This window comes from Scyliorhinus torazame, chromosome 1 (genome assembly GCF_047496885.1).
Source record: "Scyliorhinus torazame isolate Kashiwa2021f chromosome 1, sScyTor2.1, whole genome shotgun sequence".
Lineage (NCBI taxonomy): Eukaryota > Metazoa > Chordata > Chondrichthyes > Carcharhiniformes > Scyliorhinidae > Scyliorhinus > Scyliorhinus torazame.
In genome coordinates, this window is record NC_092707.1 from 313,373,059 (window position 1) to 313,397,415 (window position 24,357).

The following is a 24,357-nucleotide window of genomic DNA, read 5'->3' on the forward strand; positions in this document are numbered from 1 at the left end:
AATCTGCAACAAAAAATAATTGCTTAGGTTAAGAGTCTGTTATCAAGGAAATAATGGCCTGGCTTTCACAGAGAATCCTGATAGCAAATGATTTAGATCCCTCCTATTTAGAATACGCAGTCATACCAGCATCGCAATACATGCAAAACAGTAAGTACCAAGGATTGATTGCAACACAATAGTATGCTGGAAAAATTAAGAGCACAACCATAGGTCACAAATGAAATTAGTTGTCTTCTAACTAATATGTATATTGAGTTTGGATTATTGCTCCAAAATCACCTCTATTTGGATACACTGTAAAATCTATTTGGCGAAGATAGGAAATTTGTTTTTTTTACCCTTTTGCAATGGAGTCATGACCCAAATGATAGTTGTACTAATCTATCAAAGTAATTAGTGATATCTCTCTGTATGTTCATGCAGTGATCAGACCACAGATTAATGTTTTGTTATATTTCCTTCAGGACCATTGTACTATATATTACAGTGAACTGCAGGTTTGAAAAAACTTAACCTGTTTGTAGGCAACTATTTGAACCTACCATACAAAGGTTAATTCTAGTGATTTACAGTGATGGTTCATCTATTTCAGAACAGGGTATTGAAGAGATGAAGAAGCTTCTGCTACTCCTTCTGGGCTGTGCTGTTCAGGTTGGTGATGTCCGTATTCTATTTTTAAATAAACTCACTTTTGCTTTTCTAATTCTGCTTCAGGAGAACTGAGGCCCAACCAATCAATCCTTTCCTGATGGGTATACCTGTGCATTTCTGGTATCATCCTTGTAGATTTTTCCACACGGTCTCCAGTGTGACTCAAACTTTTCATAATATAATAGCTAGAATATCACACACTACACAAATGTGGTCGAACTAAGGTTCAAAATAGGTTTTGTACAACTTCCGTGCTTTTCAATTCTATCCATCTGGAAGTAAAGCCGAGTGTTAGGTTCCCCTTTTTATGGTTTGTGTGACTGGTATATTTGTACTCTTGAGCCCCACCTAGACTGGCTTTCAAAATAATAAATTACACCATCTCCATTATACCCCATGCTCTCATCCCCCTCAATTCTTCCTTACATTATGTACTACCTCTCATTTATCGATTAAACTTAGGTTGTCAGTTGTTTGCCCAAGTTTATTAATGCCTCTTTCTATTTGACTATTTCCCTGCCGACCCACAATTTGGTGTTACTCACAAATTTGGAAATTGTGTTTTATGATTTCAATGTCCAAATTGTTAATGTAGGGTGTGATCTTCCCAAAAAGAAACAATGCGCCCAAGCGAGCACGTTTAGCTGTGTGTTTTCCAGCCCTCGCAGTGCCGAGAAACGTATGGCTATTCAACGCAAGTCACTTTAAATAAGGGGCCTGAACGGGGATTGTGCAGGCCGAGGCCACACACAGCCCCATTTTTTTACATTGGGGAGCTCTGCTCGTCAGAACTTTTTAAAAATGGTGTCCTGATCTCAGAGGCCCTGAAATGAATCGCCGACCCCCTGCAAGCCTGAACGCAACATGGGAGGGCAGTGCCAACCTGGCACCTTTTCAGTTGGCAGTGGCACCTTGGCAGTATAAGACTGGCACCCAGGTGGCACCAGACGTGACTAGGCACCACCCTGCCCAAAGGGCATGCAGCTGGGGGCCTCCGATCCCCTTGGAGACCCCCTCGTGTGCCATTCCTTCTGGTCCCGTTTGTGGGGACTAGTACCAAACGGCGCTCGCCCAAGGTCCTTGAGGTGAAGGGATTGAATCCCAAAGCCTCAAGGACCTCGGGAATCTGCACATTAGAGTGAGGCTTCCTGCCTCGCTCTAATATGCAGATTTGCGAAAATGTGATCCCGCTTATTGTGGGCAGGATTCCTCTCGTTGAATCTCGCGAGGTGTTGAGAGCCGGGCGGATCCTGGGAGTGGGGTCTCCCGGCTTTCAACTGCCATGCTGCGTCGTGGTGAGCTGCTTTTCCGGTACAGCATGGCCAGAGGATTGCGCCCGTAAATTGTGAACTACACTGGATCTTTTGGAACATCACTTGTCACCTTCTGCCTTTGAATTACTGTCCTTTATTCTAGCGCTCTGCTTTTTGTCTTACGGGCAGCTAGCAATCCGTTTTGCCACTTGGCCCAGACTTCACGTTCACTGACCTTATTCATTACAAAGGGCCTTTGGTATTTCCGATGTTGCATAAATATAAGTTGTCGGTGCTAATATTGGAGCTTAATTGCTTCCAGCCATTATCAAATCTTATTTAACGAGTTTGCTCCATCTCTGCCAATTGAGAAAGGATTTTCCTGGTTTCCTTGTTGATCTACTCTCCATTATCTGATAGAGTCCGTTCAGCATCAAATAATGAAGCACCATGTGAGGAGACGAAAGGGTTTTCATTTGCCAAAGGCAAAAAATTTTTTTTGTGCTCGACTTTTCAAATATTTGAGTTGGAGCATGACTGCTTTGGAATAATGACCGTTGCCTCTATTTTACTGGTTGTTCCATAGCATTCTCTTACTGTGTTTTGTTGTTGTATTGCGATGTTCAGTTACCCAGAGATTCTATACCTGCAGAGGAACATAGAACATACAGTGCAGAAGGAGGCCATTCGGCCCATCGAGTCTGCACCAACCCACTTGAGCCCTCACTTCCACCCTACACCCCTAACCCAATAACCCCATCTAACCTTTTTGGACACTAAGGGCAATTTATTATGGCCAATCTACCTAACCTGCACATCTTTGGACTGTGGGAGGAAACCGGAGCACCCAGAGGAAACCCACGCAGATACAGGGAGAATGGGTAGACTCAGCACAGACAGTGACCCAAGCCGGGAATCGAACCTGGGACCCTGATGCTGTGAAGCCACAGTGCTAACCACTGTGCTACCTTGCCGTCTGAGTTTTCTTTTTTAAATAAATTTAGAGTATCCAATTATTTTTTTCCAATTAAGGGACAACTTAGCATGGCCAATCCACCTACCCTGCACATCGTTGGGTTGTGGGGTGAGACCCAGGCAGACATGGGGAGAATGTGCAAACTCCATACGGTCAGTGACCCGGGGCCAGAATCGAACATGGGTCCTCAGCGCCATGAGGCAGCAGTGCTAACCACTATGCTACTGTGTTGCCCCTTGCAGAGGAAGATTAATGGTGTATTAAACAACATCTTTGCTCAAGTGGTAAATGTTCATGCTCAAGTGGTAAATGTTCATGAGGCATGGGTCTGACACGAGCAGTTCCATTATTTATGAGCTCACAATCTTCTTCCCTGTAGTCTTGGCTCCTCCAAAATTCCCTGTATTGTAACCAAAAAAACCATCTTTCAGTTACCCCACTTCCAGGAAACAAGTGGCCACGAGATTATTAGAAGATGAAGGTAAGGATCCTGAACCTGGGCTCAATCAATCTGCCAGAGCTCTGAATGTTTAATTTCCAATGTTTTGTTGCTTGCACGATACCACTTTCAATGTCATTGTCCTAGGATGAATCCATTGTCTCAAACTTTATAAGGGCTGATTTTAGCTTGCTTTGGCGGGATGGGAGTCACCTCTCGTCCCAAAAGGAAGCTGGATTTAATGATTATTTTTATTCCAGTGTGAAAGAAAAGAAGAATTTATCGAAAGCATAAAAGTTCTTGATTTTGATACAAAGGCTGCTGTTGCAACTCACATTCAAGAGGTTTGTTCTGAAATTACAATATTTTTATAATAACTTGGAAGTCGCTCGAAGATGGTCATGTATAAAGATGTTTGATGAGAACCTGAACATTTTGAACCATAATGCCTTCCACACCCTGATCCCCTCCCACCAAACATTCGTTGAGGCTCACACATGAAATATTAAATGTTGGTGAGCTATTGGAATGTTTCCTGCTGTCCTGGATGTGTATCCTATGATTTGGGAGAAGGGATTAGATAATCTGAGGTGTTGTGAGGTGGTGAGCATAATATATATGATATAATTGGTGTCATGAGAATTGGTAAACTGATTTGTCAATTAAGAAAGATGACCACTTCCAAATGACTGTGCTCCAATCTGGCCTGACTCAAGTCCTCTATATCCTTCTGCCACTTTCTTTACTGTCTTGGTATGCTTCCAGTTGTGGTATAGAGGTAAATAAAGGCAAATTAATGTAAATTGCTGAATAACTTGATATGGCTGCCTTTATGCTTGAAAAGAAGGTCAACCTCTCCATCCGCCCGTCCATCCATCCATTGTACAGTACTCTTGCTGTTACGTTTTAGATTCACGTATTGTTTTCTGCAAGGAAGTAAAAGCAGCAACCTAGGGGGATCAAGTGCGAGTCCAGAGTGGATTTCCCTTAAAGTAACTGTATCCTTCACACTCCAACCTGCCCCTATCCCAACCCCGTATAAATTATGACTATAATTATATCAGTATGTGAAATATTACTTTGTGCATAGGTGAGAAAATCTCACTGCTCAAAATTAATTTTAAAGTAGAAATATATCTTAATTTCAGACATATTAACTTTAAAAGTGACACTGTACACAAATACGCATTACTGTAAAAAGCTGAATGTTTGTCATTTCTGTATGTTCTATTATATACAGCTGTATATCATTGGAAATCATAATCCACTTTTTATGTTGTGAAGGTGACTCACAATCAGGAAAATGTCTTTGACATGCAGTGGATGGAATTGGCTGACCTTTCCCGTGAGGACCTACATTCTTTTTTCAAAAAATTGGCAATTCAGCTGAAAAGACTTGTGGATGAAAGAGATGAAAAATGTGAGGTACGAACACTGTTACTATTCCAGAAAAATTGTTAATAAAACATGACCTTATTTAAGTGTTGCAAACAAAAGGATGGTTTCAAAATTGCAAATTGATTTGAGACTTTCCACAGCAATCATTTTTTAAATAGTTTATCACCATAATGAATTGCATCATTAAGTGGCGGTTAAGCAATGTAGTTCAAGTTTAAGTACAAACTACAAACAGCTAAATAAGGGAAATCTTTCATCTTTTGGTACTACGAATATTGGGCATTTAAGGATACAGTTTCCAGAATGTCCTTCTGGTAGCATTGGTTGGTATGCTAGTTAAAGGCATGGGTCAAGTGGGACAGAAAATTAGGCAGTAAACCTCAGAACTACTTATTATGCAAGTAAGCACAATGGCCTCCTGGTACCCATATAAAATTAATGTGTGACCAGTATATTCTTGGCTTTAAATACTAATATCAGGAATTTGCTGGGTAGCTCCCCAGTAATAATATGTATATAGTCAGGTTAGTGAAGGGTTAATAATTACACCTGTGTAAACCAAACACTAGATGGCGCTATCACTTCTCTGTATTTAAGTCAGACTCTCAGGGAATTCTGGGAGAAGCTGGAAGGAGTAGCATAAGGAGAAAGCATGGTGAATAGTGTAGGTTAGATGACTTTTGTTTCGGTGCAACATCATGGGCCGAAGGGCCTGTACTGCGTTGTATCGTTCTATGTTCTATAGTGTAGGTTAGATGGCTTTTGTTTCGGTGCAACATCGTGGGCCGAAGGGCCTGTACTACGCTGTATCGTTCTATGTTCTATGAAAGCATAAGAAGATTAGAGTAGTTAAGAGTTAACACAAGGTTAGATCATAGTGTAGTTAGTGACTATTTAGATTATTGAGTAATGTAAGACAGATTCAGTATTACTTAATTATTATCTACCTCAGTAGAGTGTGTGAACTTAATTTAATTAGCAGTGTAATAATTAGTTTTGTTTCAATCTTTTGATATTTTCTTTGTCAACACTACATCAAATCATTTTGGAAGAAAGGATAAAGAATACAACATATTATCAAGCATGGTAATATAACACCCCTCTTGGTTGCAGTAACTTTGGTGAATGATCTTCAGAAAACCCCATTTATGTGGCTTATCTAGGGTTTAGACCAATCTTGTACTAAAGGTATGGTTCCCAGTCAGGAAATATATTTAAAGAAATTCATGTTCTTAATTTCTCAAAGATGTGTTTTCAGGGTTTCTGTTTAGAGCTTCCTAATTATACTTTTGACATGATTTGTTTTTATTTCACATTTTGTTGCATTTATTTCTGATTTTATTGAGTTTTTTGTTTGTTTTTCGTGCATCTTATTTCATTGGCTTACAACTCGTTTGGAGAGTCTTTAACTGTTTGAGGAATATCTTTATCAATAACATGGGGTTACCAGAAACTGAACTGGACTAGCCATATACATACTGTGGCCACCAGAGCAGATCAAAGGCAAGAGTCTTGCGCCTCCAACTCTCGAGATGCTCGGCACCCATCCAGGACAGCAGCCCGCTTGATTGCTCCCACTTCCACAAACATTCAATTCCTCAACCACCAAACAGTGGCAGCAGTGTGTACCATCTACAAGATGCACTGTCGGTACTCACCAAGGTTCCTTAGGTAGCACATTCCAACCCCATGACCACTACCTTCTAGAGGGGCAAGAGCAGCAGACACTTGGGAGCACCACCACCTAGAGATTCCCCTCCAAGTCACTCATCATCCTGACTTGGAAATATATCGCTGTTCCAGGATTTTGAGCCAGCGATAGTGAAAGAATTCCCTCCCTAACAGTACTATGGGTGTACCTAAACCTCAGGAACTGCAGCGATTCAAGACGGCAGCTCACCACCAACTTTTCAAGTGCGCATCTAGAGATGGGCAATAAATGCCCAAAATCCACAATTCGTTTTTTTAAAAATCAGACGTAAGTGACTGCATTAGGGTCATGAGGACTGCATTAGGTGACTGCTTTTAACTCTCCTAAACCATCCCCCCCGCCCTCCCAAAATACTTGGGCGGGGTTCTCCAATAATGGGGCCATGTCCCCACACCCACGAAAAAACACGGACCGAAGAAGCGCGGGAGCTGCATCGGATCCAATCTCGGTTTTGATGCCCATTCTCCGCCCCCACGCCTAGCGCAATTACCGTGTGGAGGCTCGGAGAATCCCACCCCTTATCTCAGTGTTCCTTTGGCATTTCCAAGATGATCTGTGTATATTTCACCAGCCTGATGATGATAGCTTGTACTATAGTAATACTTTTTTCATGTAATTAGTACCTCAGGGGTGATAATGGCCGCGATTCACTGGGAAAATCTCCAAGTGCGGTAGTGAGCGGGAATTCCCGCGAGTTTCCTGACACTCGGCCAGGCGAGGCTGGCAACACTATTCAACGTTCATTGGTCCACTTAACGAGGCCTCACGGGCTTCCCGGCCCAAATGCCAGCTGATTCACCAGGACCGCGGTCGGCAGCCCAAGCAGCACTTAGGCTCCACTTGCTCAGCCAACCTCAGCCAGCTCGCAACAATGGCACTGGGGAGACCGGCCCCAAGATTCGGAAAGGCTCCTGGACGTGGTGGAGGCCAGGAGGGATGTCCTGTTCCCCCGAAGGTCCCGGAGGATGAGCCACAAGGCAGCCAATGCTTGCTGGGACGAGGTGGCGGCAGCAGGCAGTGTGACCATGAGGACCGGTCTCCTGTTTCGGAAGAAGGTCAACGACCTACATCGGGAAGCCTGAGTGAGTAGACAGCAACGTCCCACCTCCCAAGGGAGCATCCCCCCCAGGCGACCGCCAACCCTTCCTCCATGCCCCTCCCCTTTCAGCACTCTCTCCACCCCAACCCTCCCTTCACCCCTCCACACAATTCTGAACCATGCGTGTGGCTAACGATGCCCTCTTTGTATCCCCTCAGGAAAAGCTGTCCTGTAAGAGGGTGGGAGAGGGCCCAGACTGGCGGTGGGGCGCCGGATTTGAGAATCTTCACCTCTTTCGAGGAGCGGGCCCTGGAGGTGACAGGTGTGGCCGAGGACAGGGCGGTCACCAACACTAGCGCAGCCACACATACCTTGGTGGGATATGTCAGTGGTCAGGCTTGTGGGGCATAATCTGGTGAGCACCACATTGCTGATGATGTGGATCAGGTGGAGGCAGGAACCGCAAGGCGAAACAGCAGTCGGAGGTCTGCTGGAGCCCCGGACCCAGCTGGCTCCCAGCTTGATGCTGCGCCTCTGGAACAGAGTTACCCAGAGCTGATGGAGACGATATGGAGCAGCTGGAATGTTCAGAGGGAGATGTCCGTGTCACTCCAGCAGATCCATAGCCGATTGGAGGAATCACAGAGGATTCCAATTGCCAGTAATGAGTGGCAACACTGCTAGGGAGGCGACCGCAGTGGAGAGCCTGGTGCATGACGTTGGCACAATGGGTGAAGGTGTCCAAGGTATCGTGCAGTCAGTGACGCCATGGCTGAGGGTCTCAGCAGTATGTCTGCCTCACTGGGGGATGTCACCCATTATCAGGTCGACCTTAATGGGGTTCTGCGGACATGCCGCTCTCGGATGGGAATGGCGAGGGGCTGCGGAGCTTATCCCAGTCGCAGGTGGGCATGGCTGTGCCAATCAGAGCACGGCTCAGTCACTGGAGGATGTGTCCCAGTCACTGAGGAGCATTGTCGAAGGTGTTGACACGATGGTGCGGACCATGAGTTCCACCAGGGCTGGCAGAGCCAGATGATGCAGGGGCACCCGGGCCCGAACCAGATGCCCCTCCATCCCAAGGTGAGCCCCAGGGCCCTATGGGCACTGACTGGGAGGAGGAGGCATTGAGTGCCAACCTGGTCCTGTCTCATGGGGTGGCGACGGTGTCCACCAGCACTCCTGAGTTCCACCCCTCTTGATGAGGCTGCGTCTCACAGCTAGCACACGGGACACGGCCCCAGAGGACACCCACCAGGGGCATCGAAGGCCACGGGACAAGGTAAGCAGCTGGCTGCCTCTACCTCCGATGTGCATCCTGGGGAACACCAAGACGTAGTGGTAGAACTAGGAGGGCCTGGCATGTTGACATCTCCGAGGGCAACTGGGTAGAGGGCAGGGTTTGGTAGGGGGTTGGGGCTGGCGGTGGTTGGGAGGTTGGCACTCTCGGAAATGGGGTATTGTACAGCACCTTAAACGACTTTTTGCACAACCATTATGATACCTCTTGTCATTTTCTTTCGCAATGCGGGCTGACCCCCCGGCCCTTTGCCTGTCTCTCCAGGCAACTCCCCACCCCTCCCTGTGGCACCCACCCACCCTCCGGCTGTGGTTGTGTCCCGGGAGCTGTGTCCCAACCCTGGGTGTTTGAATGTTGGCTGCTGCGTGTGTGGTGTTGACTCCCACACAGTGTCCTGACATCATGGTTTCGAATGCTAGGCAATAACTCCCACATGCTACATGGCCTGCCTACGCACGGGAACCCACTTGGCATAAGTGCTCAGGTAACCACGATTGCCAAGTCTCAATTAACGATTGCCTTCAGCCAGAGGCCTCAGCTGTCGGCGGGGGTTACGGGTGATCGGTGGGGTAGATGGACAGGGTCAGGGGTTGCCCCCCAGAATGGGGTTGGGAATCCAAGGGTTGGCACGGGTTGTGCCACGAGCGATTGCCCCCTCCCCCCGCACTCTCCCATGGTAGCCCACCCTGTGGAACATTCCCCCCCCCCCCCCCCTCCCTCCCTCCCACACCCCAAACACTGGGGTGGCAAGACCAGCGCCTCTGATCTCTTTGCCTGTGGGCAGACATTGCTACTCCCCTCCTTGGCTCCCTACAGAAGCCCTTCTGTCAGGTTCACGTTTTTTAAAAGAGTACTAATTGGTGCCAGCGTGATCACTTGCTGGAGAGGCCGGAAAATGACAGGAGACCATTGGAGGACGGGTGGCTCTCGTTAATTGTATGGAAATGGGGCTTATGTGCTGATAATTGGTTTTGTCGCTACGCTACAGCAAGATTCCGAATCCACCTACGGGAGCAGGTCGGTTGCATTGCAAACTGTTCGCCGCCTATTCACCAGCCTCGTTATGTTTGAACGAGAGTGTAACGAGTCCGGAAGATCGCGCCCAATTACTCCACAAAGGCCAGAGAAGGATTATAAGGACGTATGGGAGCAAAAAGGTAAACCTAGTGAGAACATTCTAGAGTAAAGGGCCAAGCTAGCTTAAAGCTCTGCGGTGCAAGGGAGAGTGATGTAAAGGAGACCAGAATCAGAGGAAGATCCAGGAACCTATTGCTGAAGGATATTGTAGAGTTAGGATGGGGCAAGGGACATGAAGATAATGAGGATTTTGAAATTGTTGCATTGAAACCAGCACAGAATTGTGAACACAAGAATGGTAGAAGTGTAGGACTGTGAAGTAGAATGATCGAGCTTTATCAAGTTGAAATATCTGAAGGGTTGAGCTCAGGAGATTATTGAAAAGAAAACTGGAGTAATTTTAATTGAATAACTGACCATGGCATAAATAAACTCTTTTGTGACATTAGGTTGCGGTAGGTAGGAGTAGAGATGGGGAATGTGTTGCAAGTGCAAAAAAGCTGGTCTTAATGGCTACATGGCAAAAAAAAAAAAGAGAGAGATTTGTATTCATGTAATGAATTTTAACGGTGATGCAGGAATTAAGAATCCAGAGGGTGTGCATATACAAACCTTGAAGGTGGCAGATAAGTTTCGAAAGCTGTTTAAAAAGGCAGATGAGATCCTCGGTTTTATAAATCAGAGAATCATAGAATACCTAGTGTAGAAGGAAGCCATTTGGCCCATTGTTGCTGATTTTCTCCTTGGTTCAATTGATCTGTTTTATTACCTTTGCTCTCGAGTCGCCAGGTATCTTTATGATACCGCCACGTGGTTCAAGTCCGAGTAATGATCAATAACCCAATACACCGATTAGTAAGATTTAAATCAAAGCACATTTATTATACACAGTAATCGCTACTCATGCACAAATTCTACGTCTAAGCTACTTCTACAACTAACAGGCCTATACTTAACTTTGAACTGGCCCACCAGGTCAGGGGAACAAATGGCCTTTCGTTCGGGTTCTGAGTCTGCGGGATTCGAAGTTGGTATGGATTGGTAGCAAGGAGCGCTTATCTCGTAGCGGGCGTTGAATTAAGACTCACGTCAGTCGACGACCACTGCACCGGTCACGGTCAATGTTGGTTTGTGTTGCTGAGTGACCCGGGCAGGAAGAAGAGAGCGAAGAGGAGCTGCTGAAGAGCGCGATTTGAACTTTGGGCTTAACTCTTATAGTCCCCAGGGGCTTCCCGCCTTTCAGGGTGGACCCTGTACCTGGTCCCAAGTGATTGGACTTTGTCCCAATCGCTTGTTTCGATTTTCTCCAATACTGGAGCGGTTCCCTGATCAATGGGCAGTCTTGAGGTGCTCGTTTACCTCCTTTGTGTTGGCTCCTGCTGGCGCCGAGTAGTCTGGCTTTGCTTTGTGTGTCCAAAATGTTACTTATTGTTCCTGGGGATTGCCCATCAGTATGTAGATGGCTGCTACTTTGTTATGCTGATGGCCGCTGGTATCGATATTGTCTGGCTTTTGCAGAGGTAAATACACAGCAAACCTACAGCCGCAGGTTTCTGTCTTGTTGGCTGACTTTCCCATCAGCCTTTGCCGTTCGCCATTTTAAATCGGGAGTTGGCCAATTTAGGTGGCTACACCATCAAGTCTGCACCGACTCTCTGAAAGAACATTCCACCCAGGCCTACCCCCTGCCCCATCCTGTAACCCCACCTAGCTGTTGGACATTAAGGTAGAAATTTAGCATGGCCAATCCACCTAACCTGCATATCTTTGGACTGTGGGAGGAAACCGGAGCTCACGGAGGAAACCCACGCAGACATGGAGAGAATGTGCTGCTTCAAGCAGTGAAGGCTAAGGGGAGATTTGGTAGATTTATGATCCTGTTCGGGGCTGTTTATAACTCCCTCATCTTACAAAATCTTAGAAGTTCATTCACTTTTCATGGGACCACCCAAAGGTATGCCACAGCCATCCGGTATTTACATTATTTCTCCTTCGTATTCATAGTCGCAGTCATAGAAACATACAGCACAGAAAAGGCCCTTCAGCTCATGGCGTCCGTACAGGTCAAAAACAACCACCAAACCATTCTAATCCCATTGCAGGAGCAGTTAAAGAAGAAAACATGATTTGTAGCAGCCCCAGCTTGGCACTTCTGCACCATCAGGACTCAGACTTACACAAAATCAGAGCTCCTGTTTTGAATCAGATTTGAATCTTGAATGGGAAAGCAAGTCCCGGATGAGTAAGAGGCCATAATTCTAAGGGCAGTGAGGGGAAGAGGAACACTTGTCGGGTTGGGTGGCAGAGGGTCTGTAGCAACCAGGAGTATCAGGGTGCAGGAGATTTGGGAAGCAAATTGGTGGCAAGTAGGTGATATTGTAACTCAAAAGTTGTATTTTTCTTTTCAAATAACAAAACTTTACAATTTAGAAATGTAAAATCTTGCAGCTTAAGAGGGATAGTGTTTTAATATTTGTTTTTTCTGATAAGGTTGGACAGAAAGTAATTGCAGTTTTAATGGGAACCCCCTACTCTTATTGTTTTTCTATTTCTTGCTAGTTTACATTGATATTCCATTCGCATTTGCTTTATCAGTTTATTGGTCTTCCTTTGCCGAATTCTAAAATGCTCCCAATCCTCAGGCTTACTGTCTTTTTGCAAGTTTATATAAGTTTCTTCCTTTGATCTAATAAATCTTTAATGTTTTTTGTTCGCTACAGTTTACTCCCTTTTCCTGTTGGTTTTTTGTGCCTCAAAGGCATGTATATTTGTTGTAATCGTTGTGTTGATTCTTTTGACTACTGGCCATTCCTACGTGTTCATGTATTTTCCCAATTCACCACAGCCAGCTTCCCCCTCAAATCCTCACAGTTTTCCGTGTTTATATTTAGGACCCCAGTTTTGGATTGAACTACATTGTTCTCAAGGTTGATGTAAAATTCTGGTAACACTTTCCTAAAGATTATTTTGCAACAATTATTATTATGTCCTTTCTTATCGCACAGATGAGAAAGTGCTAGATCAATGGTTCCTCGATACACTGCTCGAGAAAACCATCTCTTGCATTACAGGAATTATTGTTCATTAAATTCACCCGGTCTTTATGCAGATTGAAGTTATTTATGATTACTGCATTATCCTTATTACATGCACCCCTAATTTCCCGATTTCTACCTTTCCTAAATTATCACTACTGTTTAGTGGCCTATAAACATGTTTGCTGCACCTTGCTGTTTGCTAGCTCCACCCAAACAGACTCTATATAATCTTCTTCCGATCGAAGATCCTCTCTCACTAATGTACAGATCTAATCCCTTATTATCAGCATTACCTCACCTTTTCCTTTTTTGCCTGCCTTTTTCAAATGTTGAATACCTTGAATATTCAGTTCCAAGTCTTGGTCATCCTACAGCTATGTCTCCAAAGTGGTAATTCGGTCATACCTGTTTACTTCTATTTTTTCCAGCAATTCACCTACCTTGTGTGTATTCAGATAGAATATACCTTGAATACAGCTTTTTAAATATTATTCCATATTTTGACTCTCCTTCATGCTTGCATTTGTTTCTTCTGCCTTCCACTTTTGTTCACTACCTTTCTACTTTCCATTACCATGTTTGTTTTTCTCCTATCTGAATTCCCTCTGATTCCCATCCCTTTGACAAGCTAGTTTATACCCTTTCCAACAGCACCAATAAATCTCCATCTGAGGATATTAGTTCTGGTCTACTAAGGTTTAACCTGTCTTTCATGTACAGGTTCCACCTGCACCAGAACTGGTCCCAATGTCCCAGAAAGATAAAGCCCTTCCTCCACAATTTCTCTAACAATGTTTTCATTCCCTCGATCCTACTATTTCGAACCAATCCACGGGCAACTTTGCTATGATGTCACTTTTTTTCCACTCTTCCTTCAAACTGGGAGCTGATCCAAGCAGCTGACTGGTGTGCCACTCCAGGAAAATGCAATCCTTGAGCCTTGGCCCCAATTTATGTTCTCCCACTTTGGACTTGTTTCATGCAGGTATACCACCTCTCCACTCCCAGCTAAGTCCACTCAAAGATGTTGACAGCCTACTACAGCACATGCTGTATTTCTCCAAAACCATACCCAGTATATTCCACCTGCACAATACTAGTGCCCAAATAAGAGTTGCATATGTACATGGATGAATAGAGACTAAACATGATCCCAACCCAACGCACATGGGAGTGACTGACTTTATCCTTCTGGGAACATCTGAGAAAAACTAGAAGCAATCTATTAACCAAACGTAACCTTATCATCTGCTACAGCAGAGTACTATGCACCTAGTTGGTAAAGGTCATTACACACACATCTTGCGGACACTCAGTTGAACCAAATACACATCATCACTGGAACCATCCGCTCAGACAACATCACTCTCCTACATTCCGACAACTGTTGAAAAGCTGCAAGCTAGTTGGTACCATCTGTGCTGCACCTCACTGCTATCCATGATTTTCTGTTCAAACTACACACCTTCCATCTCGGTGCCCTATTTGGAGCAACCTGCCTGAGCAAAACATACCAGCAGAGGTCCTTTAGATCCAGCAATATGAAGTATGGCAAGTCACTAACTAGTTCCTTGTTACAAAACCCATCTGTCAAATGGCAGACTTTGAAATATCACAGTGGGAGTGGTCCTTCCTAAACAAGTGCAGGGCAGGCCAAGGCCCCTGTGCAGTCAACCTCCTCCACTGTGGCCTCTGTACAAACCCCATATGTACTTGCGGAAAGACACAAACAGTGCTTACAATTTAAAAAAAAAAAAAAAAAAAAAATCTTTTTTTTTTTTAAAGAGTACCCAATTCATTTTTCCAATTTAGTGTGGCCAATCCACCTACCCTGCGCATCTTTTGGTTGTGGGGGCAAAACCCACGCAAACACGGGGAGAGTGTGTAAACTCTACATGGACAGTGACCCAGAGCCAGGATCGAACCTGGGACCTTGGCGCTGTGAGGCTGCAGTGCTACCCACTGTGCCACTGTGCTGCCCCTAGACACAAATGTCTCCCCGAGGAATGTCTCTTGGCAGACTAGTCATTTTAAACTCAGCTAGTAAGGCAGCTGGTACTTGGCTTTCAGGGACTTCTAATCACCAAATAAATAAATGTGCTTTAGTTGCCAGAATGAGACTTGTATCCAAAACCTTCTGACTCTGAGATGATCACTGAGCCACGGCTAATATTTTGAAGTTTTATTTGGCATCAAGTGAGACACAGACTTGGTGCATTGCTGGGTTTAGCTTGACCAAACTGTCAGGGACCAAAAAATTATTTTGGGGCTAAAGATTTTGTCAGCAGCTGAACATGTTGACTTTGATGATCCTGATATTGTTTTGGAAGACTTCTTTTTAAAAAAATATATATTTTATTCAGATTTTTTGGCCAAATAAAACAATACAAAGGTTTTCCTTTTTACAACAGTAAAACAGTATAAATAACAGTGGCCGTTTTTAACAAATAAATAAATAATATATAAACTAAATGGCAACTGCCATATCAAAAATAATAACTCTCCAAAAATAAAATCAAACAATCCAATATACATAGCCTAATACAAATATCTATACAAAAACACCCCTGAGGACCCCCCCCCCCCCCCCCCCCCCCCGGTTGCTGCTGTTACCTTCCCATTTCCTTTATCGTTCTGCGAGGTAGTCAATGAACGGTTGCCACCACCTGGTGAACCCTTGAGCCGAACCCCTTAGTGCGAACTTTATCCGTTCTAGTTTTATAAACCCTGCCATGTCATTTATCCAGGTCTCCACGCCCGGGGGTTTGGCTTCCTTCCACATAAGCAATATCCTTCGCCGGGCTACTAGGGACGCGAAGGCCAAGACATCAGCCTCTTGCGCCTCCTGCACTCCCGGCTCTTCTGCAACCCCAAATATAGCCAACCCCCAGCCTGGCTCGACCCGGACCCCCACCACCTTCGAAAGCACCTTTGCCACCCCCACCCAGAACCCCTGTAGTGCCGGACATGACCAAAATATGTGGGTGTGGTTTGCTGGGCTTCTCGAGCATCTCCCACACCTATCCTCTACCCCGAAAAATTTACTGAGCCGTGCTCCGGTCATATGCGCCCTGTGTAAAACCTTGAATTGTATCAGGCTTAGCCTGGCGCACGAGGACGACGAGTTTACCCTACGTAGGGCATCAGCCCACAGCCCCCCCTCAATCTCTTCCCCCAGCTCTTCTTCCCTTTTCCCCTTCAGCTCATCCACCATGATCTCCCCCTCGTCCCTCATTTCCCTGTATATATCCGACACCCTACCATCCCCCACCCATGTCCCTGAGATCACTCTATCCTGAACCTCCTGCGTCGGGAGCTGCGGGAATTCCCTCACCTGTTGCCTCGCAAAAGCCCTCAGTTGCATGTACCGAAATGCATTCCCTTGGGGCAACCCATATTTTTCCGTCAGCGCTCCCAGTCTACGAACAGATCTCTCAGTTGCACAACCCCAGCTCTTTGCCATGCTCCAAATCCCCCATCCATTCTCCCCGGGACAAACCTATGGTTATTTCCTATCGGGGACCGCACCGAAGCCCCCGTCCTTCCCCTATGTCGTCTCCACTGCCCCCAAATTTTTAGTGTTGCCACCACCACTGGACTTGTGTATTTCTTCGGGGAGAACGGCAACGGCGCCATCACCATTGCTTGTAGGCTGGTTCCCTTGCAGGACGCCATCTCCAATCTCTTCCACGCCGCTCCCTCCCCTTCTCCCATCCACTTACACACCATTGAGATATTGGCGGCCCAGTAGTATTCACTTAGGCTCGGTAGTGCCAGCCCCCCCCTATCCCTGCTACGCTGCAAGAACCCCCTCCTCACTCTCTGGGTCTTCCCGACCCACACAAAACTCATGACACTTTTCTCAATTCTCTTGAAAAAAGCCTTTGTGACCATCACCGGAAGGCACTGAAATACAAAAAGGAATCTCGGGAGGACTACCATTTTGACCGCCTGCACCCTACCCACAAGTGACAGGGGCACCATGTCCCATCTCTTAAAATCCTCCTCCATCTGTTCCACCAATCTTGTTAAATTAAGCCTATGTAAGGTTCCCCAACTCCTGGCTATCTGAATCCCTAAGTACCGGAAATCTCTTGTTACCTTCCTCAGCGGTAAGTCATCTTTTCCCCTGCTCTGCTCCCCCCAAATGCACCACAAACAACTCACTCTTACCCATATTCAATTTGTACCCCGAAAATTCCCCAAACTCCGAGTGTCTGCATTATCTCAGGCATCCCCTCCACTGGGTCCGCAACATACAGCAATAAACCATCTGCATACAAGGATACCCGGTGTTCTTCTCCTCCCCTGAGCATTCCCCTCCACTTCCTGGAGCCCCTCAGTGCTATGGCCAGGGGCTCAATCGCCAATGCAAACAGTAACGGAGACAGGGGACACCCCTGCCTCATCCCTCTATGAAGACGGAAGTAATCAGACCTCTGTCTCTTCGTGACCACGCTCGCCACCGGGGCCCTATACAGCAGCTGTACCCATCCGATATACCCTTCTCCAAAACCAAATCTCCTCAGCACCTCCCACAGATAATCCCACTCCACTCTGTCGAATGCTTTCTCGGCGTCCATCGCCACCACTATCTCCGCCTCCCCCTCTGGTGGGGGCATCATCATTACCCCTAGCAACCTCCGTATGTTCGTGTTCAGCTGTCTCCCCTTAACGAACCCGGTTTGATCCTCGTGGACCACCCCCGGGACACAGTCCTCTATCCTCGTCGCCATCACCTTGGCCAGGAGCTTAGCATCTACATTTAAAAGGGAAATGGGCCTGTAGGACCCACACTGCAGCGGGTCTTTTTCCTTCTTCAAAAGGAGCGATATCGTTGCCTCCGACATAGTCGGGGGCAGCTGCCCCCTTTCCCTAGCCTCATTAAAGGTCCTCGTCAAAAGTGGGGCCAGTAAGTCCATATACTTCCTATAAAATTCCACCGGGAATCCGTCCGGTCCCGGGGCCTTCCCCGCCTGCATGCTCCCAATCCCTTTTACCACCTCCTCCATCTCAATCTGTGCTCCCAGTCCCGCCCTCTCCTGCTCCTCCACCTTAGGGAATTCCAGCTGATCCAAGAAACACCTCATTCACTCCTTCCCTTCCGGGGGCTGAGCCTTATATAACCTCTCATGAAATGCCTTGAACACCCCGTTCACTCTCTCCGCTCCCCGTTCCATCTCTCCCTCCTCATCTCTCACCCCACCTATCTCCCTCGCTGCTCCCCTCTTCCTCAGTTGGCGGGCCAGTAGCCGACTCGCCTTCTCTCCATACTCATACTGTACACCCTGTGCCCTCCTCCACTGTGCCTCTGCCTTACCTGTGGTCAGCAGGTCAAATTCCACATGTAGCCTTTGTCTTTCCCTGTACAGCCCCTCCTCCGGTGCCTCCGCATATTGCCTGTCCACCCTCAAAAGTTCTTTCAGCAATCGCTCCCTTTCTTTACCCTCTTGCTTCCCTTTATGTGCCCTTCTGGATATCAGTTCCCCTCTAACCACTGCCTTCAACGCCTCCCAGACCACTCCCACCTGAACCTCTCCATTGTCATTAAGCTCCAAGTACCTTTCGATGCACCCCCTCCCCCTTAAACATACCCCCTCATCCGCCAATAAGCCCATATCCATTCTCCAGAGTGGGTGCTTTTCTTTTTCATCTCCTACCTCCAGGTCTACCCAATGTGGAGCGTGGTCCGAAATAGCTATGGCCGTATATTCCTTCCCTGTCACCTTCGGAATCAGTGCCCTTCCCAAGACAAAAAAGTCTATCCGTGAGTATACTTTGTGGACATGGGAGAAAAATGAGAACTCCTTACTCCCAGGCCTACTAAATCTCCAGGGGTCTACCCCTCCCATCTGCTCCATGAAGTCCTTGAGCACCCTGGCCGCTGCCGGCCTCCTTCCGGTCCTGGACCTCGATCGGTCCAGCCCTGGATCAAGCACCGTATTGAAGTCTCCCCCCATTACCAACTTTCCCGCCTCCAGGTCCGGGATACTTCCCAACATACGCCTCATAAAATTTGCATCATCCCAGTTCGGGGCATATACGTTCACCAGAACCACCGCCTCCCCTTGCAATCTGCCACTCACCATCACATATCTACCCCCACTATCCGCCACTATGGTCTTTGCCTCAAACAGTACCCGTTTCCCCACTAAGATAGCCACCCCCCTGTTCTTCGCATCCAAACCCGAATGAAACACCTGCCCCACCCATCCTTTACGTAGTCTGACCTGGTCTATCAGTTTCAGATGCGTCTCCTGCAACATAACCACATCTGCCTTTAATTTCTTTAGGTGTGCGAGTACCCGTGCCCTTTTAATCGGCCCGTTCAGCCCTCTCACATTCCACGTGATCAGCCGGGTTGGGGGGCTCTTTACCCCCCCCCCCCCTTGTCGACTAGCCATCCCCTTTTTTAACCCAGCTCCTCACCCGGTTCCCACGTATCCGTGTATCCCCCCGACGGCGCCCTCCCGCCTCGACCACCCCATCCCATAACAGCTCCCCCTTCTCCTTAGCAGCAGCAACCCAGTTAACCCCCCCCCCCCCCTCCGCTAGATCCCTTTCTAGCGTAGTTGCACCCCCCATGTTGCTCCCAGAAGTCAGTGAACTCTGGCTGACCTCGGCTTCCCCCCTTGTCCTCGGCCCCCACTGTGTGAGGCCCCCTCCTTCCTGCGTCCCTGTTCCTGCCATAATTACCATAGTGCGGGAACAAAGCCCGCGTTTCCCACTCGGCCCCGCCCCTAATGACCGGTGCCCACAGTTCCTCATACCCCCCCCCCCCCCCCCCCCCCCAACATGGGGAAGAGAGAAAAGTTACAGGATCGCAAGATTAACAAATTGAAAAATCATCCCCCCCCCCTTTTTCCTCGCCCCACATAATCACCCCACCACTTTGTCCCAAAAGTTCTTTCTCTCGCCATACTATTCCAGCTTCTCGTCCACAATGAATGTCCACGCCTCTTCTGCCATCTCAAAGTAGTGGTGCTTCCCTTGGTGCGTGACCCACAATCTCGCCGGTTGTAACATTCCAAACTGGATCATCTTTTTGTGAAGCACCGCCTTAGCCCGATTAAAACTTGCCCTCCTTCTCGCCACCTCCGCACTCCAATCCTGGTATACGCGGATCACCGCGTTCTCCCACCTACAGCTCCGAGTTTTCTTCGCCCATCTGAGGACCGTCTCTCTGTCATTATAGCGGAGAAACCTCACCACTATAGCTCGAGGTATTTCTCCAGCCCTCGGTCTTCGCGCCAAAACTCGATAAGCTCCCTCCACCTCCAAAGGGCCCGTCGGGGCCCTCGATCCCATTAGCGAGTAAAGCATCGTGCTCACATATGTCCCGACGTCTGCCCCTTCTGCGCCTTCGGGAAGACCCAGAACCCTTAAATTCTTCCTCCTCGAATTATTCTCCAGTACTTCCAGCCTTTCCACACACCTTTTGTGCTGTGCCTCGTGCGTCTCTGTCTTCACCACCAGGCCCTGTATTTCGTCTTCATTTTCAGCAGCCTTTGCCTTCACGACCCGAAGCTCCTGCTCTTGGGTCTTCTGCTCCTCCTTTAGCCCTTCAATTGCCTGTAATATCGGGGCCAACAGCTCCTTCTTCAACTCCTTTTTCAGCTCTTCCACACAGCGCCGCAGGAACTCTTGTTGGTCCGGGCCCCATGACAAACGGCCACCTTCCGACGCCATCTGTTTTGGAAGACCTGTTGACTAAACATTTTTTTTATTCATTGATGGGATGTGGGCATCGCTAGCTCGGCCAGTATTTATTGCTCATGCTTAATTGCCCTCAAGAAGGTGATGGTGTGTTGCCTTCCTGACCTGCAGCAGTGGACACCTACAGTGTTGTTAGGAAGTGAGTTTCAGCATTTTGATGCAGCTGAGTTAAGGCACAGCGTTCCAAGTCAGGATGGTATGTGCCTTGGAGGGAAACCTGCCTGCCGTTGCGAACTCTTGCATCTGCAAGAGTGGTAGAGGTCATGGGTTTGGAAGGTACTGTCAAAAGAACCTTGATGAGATGCCACAACCAGTCTTGTAAATGGTACACATTGCAGCTACTATGCAATGATGGTGGAGGAAGTGTTTAAGGTAGTGGATGAGGTGCCAATCAAACAGGCTGTTTTGTCAATGGTGTGGAGCTTGTTGAGTGTTGTTGGAATTGTGCTCATCCAGGCAAGTGGAGAATATTCCATTGCACTACTGACTTGTACCTTGCACAGGCTTTGGAGGAACAAAGTGAGTTATTCTCTGTAGGGTTCTCAGCCTCTGACTTGCTCTTTTAACCACAATATTTATACGGCTGATCCATTTCAGTTTCTGGTCAATGGTAACCCACCCAGGATGTAGTTAGTGGGAGATTCAGAAATGGTTGTGCTATTAAATGTCAAGTTGAGATGGTTAGAGATTCTCTCGCAGAAGATTGTCATTGCCTGGCACTTGTGTGGTGTGAATGTTACCTGCCACTTATCAGCCCATGCCTGAATATTGTCCAGATCTTGTTGCATAAGCACATGGACTATTTCTCTATCTGAGGAGTTGTGAATGGTGCTGATTGTTGTGCACTCATCCGTAAGCATTCCCGCTTCTGACCTCGTGATAGAGGAAAGGTCATTGATGAAACAGCTGAAGAGAACTCCTGCACGGATGTCCTGGGACTGAGATGATTACAACCAACAACCACAGCTATCTTCCTTTGTGCTCGGTATGACTCCAATCAGTGGAGAGTTTGCCACCCCAATTCCTATTAACTCTAATTTTGCTGGGGCTCCTTGATGCTGCATTTGGTCAAAGGCTGTCTTGATGTCAGGGCAGTCATTCTTACCACACCTCGTAAGTTCAGCTCTTTTTTTTTCCCCCTACATATTTAGTCTAAGGCTGTAATGAGGTTAGGAGCTGAGTAGCCCTGGCAGTGTCTGCGAGCAGTTTGTTGCTGAGTAAGTGCTGCTTGATAGTACTGTCAACGACACTTTCATAGAACATAGAAAAATACAGCACGGAAAAGGCCCTTCGGCCCACGATGTTGTGCCGAACCTTTGTCCTAGATTAATCATAGATTATCATTGAATTTACAATGCAGAAGGAGGCCATTCGGCCCATTGAGTCTGCAGCGGCTCTTGGAAAGAGCACCCTACCCATAGTCAACACCTCCACCCAACACTAAGGGCAATTTTAGACACTAAGGGCAATTTATCATGGCCAATCCTGGTCGAGAATAGATGGAAATGGGCAGTAATTGGCTGGGTTGGATTTTTTTTTCGTGGATAAGCCATACACATGCAATTTTCCACAATGTTATAGCTCTACTGGAACAACTTGGCCAGGGGATAGTTAGTTCTGGAGCTCAGGTTTTCCGCATTATTGGTAGAATGTTGCCAGGGTCTGTGGTAAGTTGACCACAAAAAGGTAGTCAAAACGATGTGGTGAAAGTTGACCTTTCATATATGAAAATAACGAAATTTAAAATACAGCATGGACCTGAGTGGGATAAACTAGCTAAACAGCAAAATAACAGTAACTGAAGAGAATTAGAACTAATGGCAATTAAATACGAATAAACACAAGTAACAACAACAATTAATGACATCACAGCACTTACTGATGACATCAACAATGGATTTAAATGCACAGTGACACTCTATAACTGGGCTCATAGCCTTTGCACAGATTAATTGAATTGATCTGGCTGAAGACTGGTATCTTGTGGTGCAGGGGACCTCCGAAGTACGGCGAGATGGATCATCCACTTGGAACATCTGGCAGAGGATGGCTGCAAATGCTTTGGCCTAGTCTTTTGTACTGTTGTGCTGGGCTCTCCCATCATTGAGTTTGGAGATATTTTTGGAGCCTCTTCCTCCAGTTAATTTAATTGTCCATAATGAAATGAAAATCGCTTATTGTCACAAGTAGGCTTCAAATGAAGTTACTGTGAAAAGCCCCTAGTCGCCACATCGCCTATTCGGGGAGGCTGGTACGGGAATTGAACTGTGCTGCTGGCCTGCCTGGGTCTGCTTTCAAAGCCAGCAATTTAACCCTGTGCTAAACCAGCCCCATTACCATTCATGACTGAATGTGGCAAGATTGTAGACTTAAATCACTGATTGCAAGTTGCTTCTGTTGTTTGGCATGCACACAGTCGTGTGCAGCTTCACAAGTTGACATAGGTATGACTGGTGCAGCTCCTGGCATGCATGCTACACACTTCATTGAACCAGGGCTGATCCCTTCTTGATCGTATTGATACTAGCACTTCCCCTTGCGCTCGCCCCCGTGCCCTCCTTCCTTCCTTTTTTCTTCCTCCTGGCGCCCACTCACTCCTCTCCTCTCCTCCCTTCCTCTGCTCTCCTCCCTTCCTCTGCTCTCCTCTCCTCACATCCTCTGCCCTCTCCCCTCCCTTCCTCTGCCCTCTCCCCTCCCTTCCTCTGCTCTCTCCCCTCCCTTCCTCTGCCCTCTCCCCTCCCTTCTTCCTTTAAATCTGATCATAGCTGATCATCCACTTCAATGCCTTTTTCCTACACTATTCTCATATCCCCTTATATCATTGGTATTAGAAATCTGTCATTGTGCGAATTAAATATACACTTCCACAGTCCGCTGGGTGGAGAAATCCAAAGATTCAGAAGGCTCTTGAGTAAAAAATTCTCCCCTTAGTCCCCTTATTTTGAAATGGTGTATTGTGGCTCCAGACTCCCTGTTGATCTCTATCAGTATAATTATTTTGTAGGCTTCAATGAGCTCCTCATTCTTCAAAACTATAGATCAGTGTTTTTCAAACTATTTTTGCCCATGCACCCATTTTTACCAACCGGCCATCCTTCGGGACCCACGGCCACCAACCTTCATGACTCATGCCGCCCGAACTTTGTGACACACCATTTTCGCTTAGCTTTAATGTGACAGTTGGGCCTGCTTGGTACTCACCATCTCACTTGCTTTGTCATTCAATGTTGCATTTCTGCTAAGGACTTCAGCTGCTGATTTAAGTTCTCACTGCATCCTTGCAGCCCTTGAACAATTATTGTTGCAGATTAGTGTGGAGGAGACGAGGGTTTAAGAAGATTACTTTCAGTGGGAAAATAAACCGGGCGTTATCTTTGTAGTCCAGAATGAACATAGAATAGTGAGCAGTTCTGGCTGGTGAGAGTAAGACTTGGGTAGTGCATAATGTAGTGCAGCCAGTTCTAGTGGTAAATAGCTGAACCTGTTACCACCATATCTTTACAGGACTGTTGCTTGAACCCAGGGGAGTGGAGTTATTGGCTGTACCAGGAGAATGGCTGGGGTGCGAAAGAGTAATGGTTTTGATAGGGGACTACGGAATGAAGTGTAGAGATGAGGTTTTGGCTGCACCTTTCTGTAACTGCAGAAATGTGGCAAAAAGAGGGCCAAAGACTATATAATTTGGATTTTGAAAATATAGTTTCAAGTCCATTAGAGATTAGTTTTTATTACGCGCTGTATCAATTTTAGTTATCA

General features: G+C 46.8%; 1 protein-coding gene across 12 annotated transcripts in view; it reads left to right on the forward strand.

The window, feature by feature from the left end:
• The window catches only part of LOC140424010 (girdin-like), a 695,300-nt gene that overhangs the window by 152,158 nt on the left and 518,785 nt on the right, over window positions 1-24,357 (forward strand). For all 12 annotated transcript variants that reach the window (XM_072507832.1, XM_072507831.1, XM_072507835.1 and 9 more), the window contains 3 exons: window positions 596-654; window positions 3,583-3,666; window positions 4,607-4,747. In XM_072507832.1, the coding sequence (XP_072363933.1) occupies window positions 596-654; window positions 3,583-3,666; window positions 4,607-4,747 (284 nt within the window). The remainder of the gene's footprint in view (window positions 1-595; window positions 655-3,582; window positions 3,667-4,606; window positions 4,748-24,357) is intronic.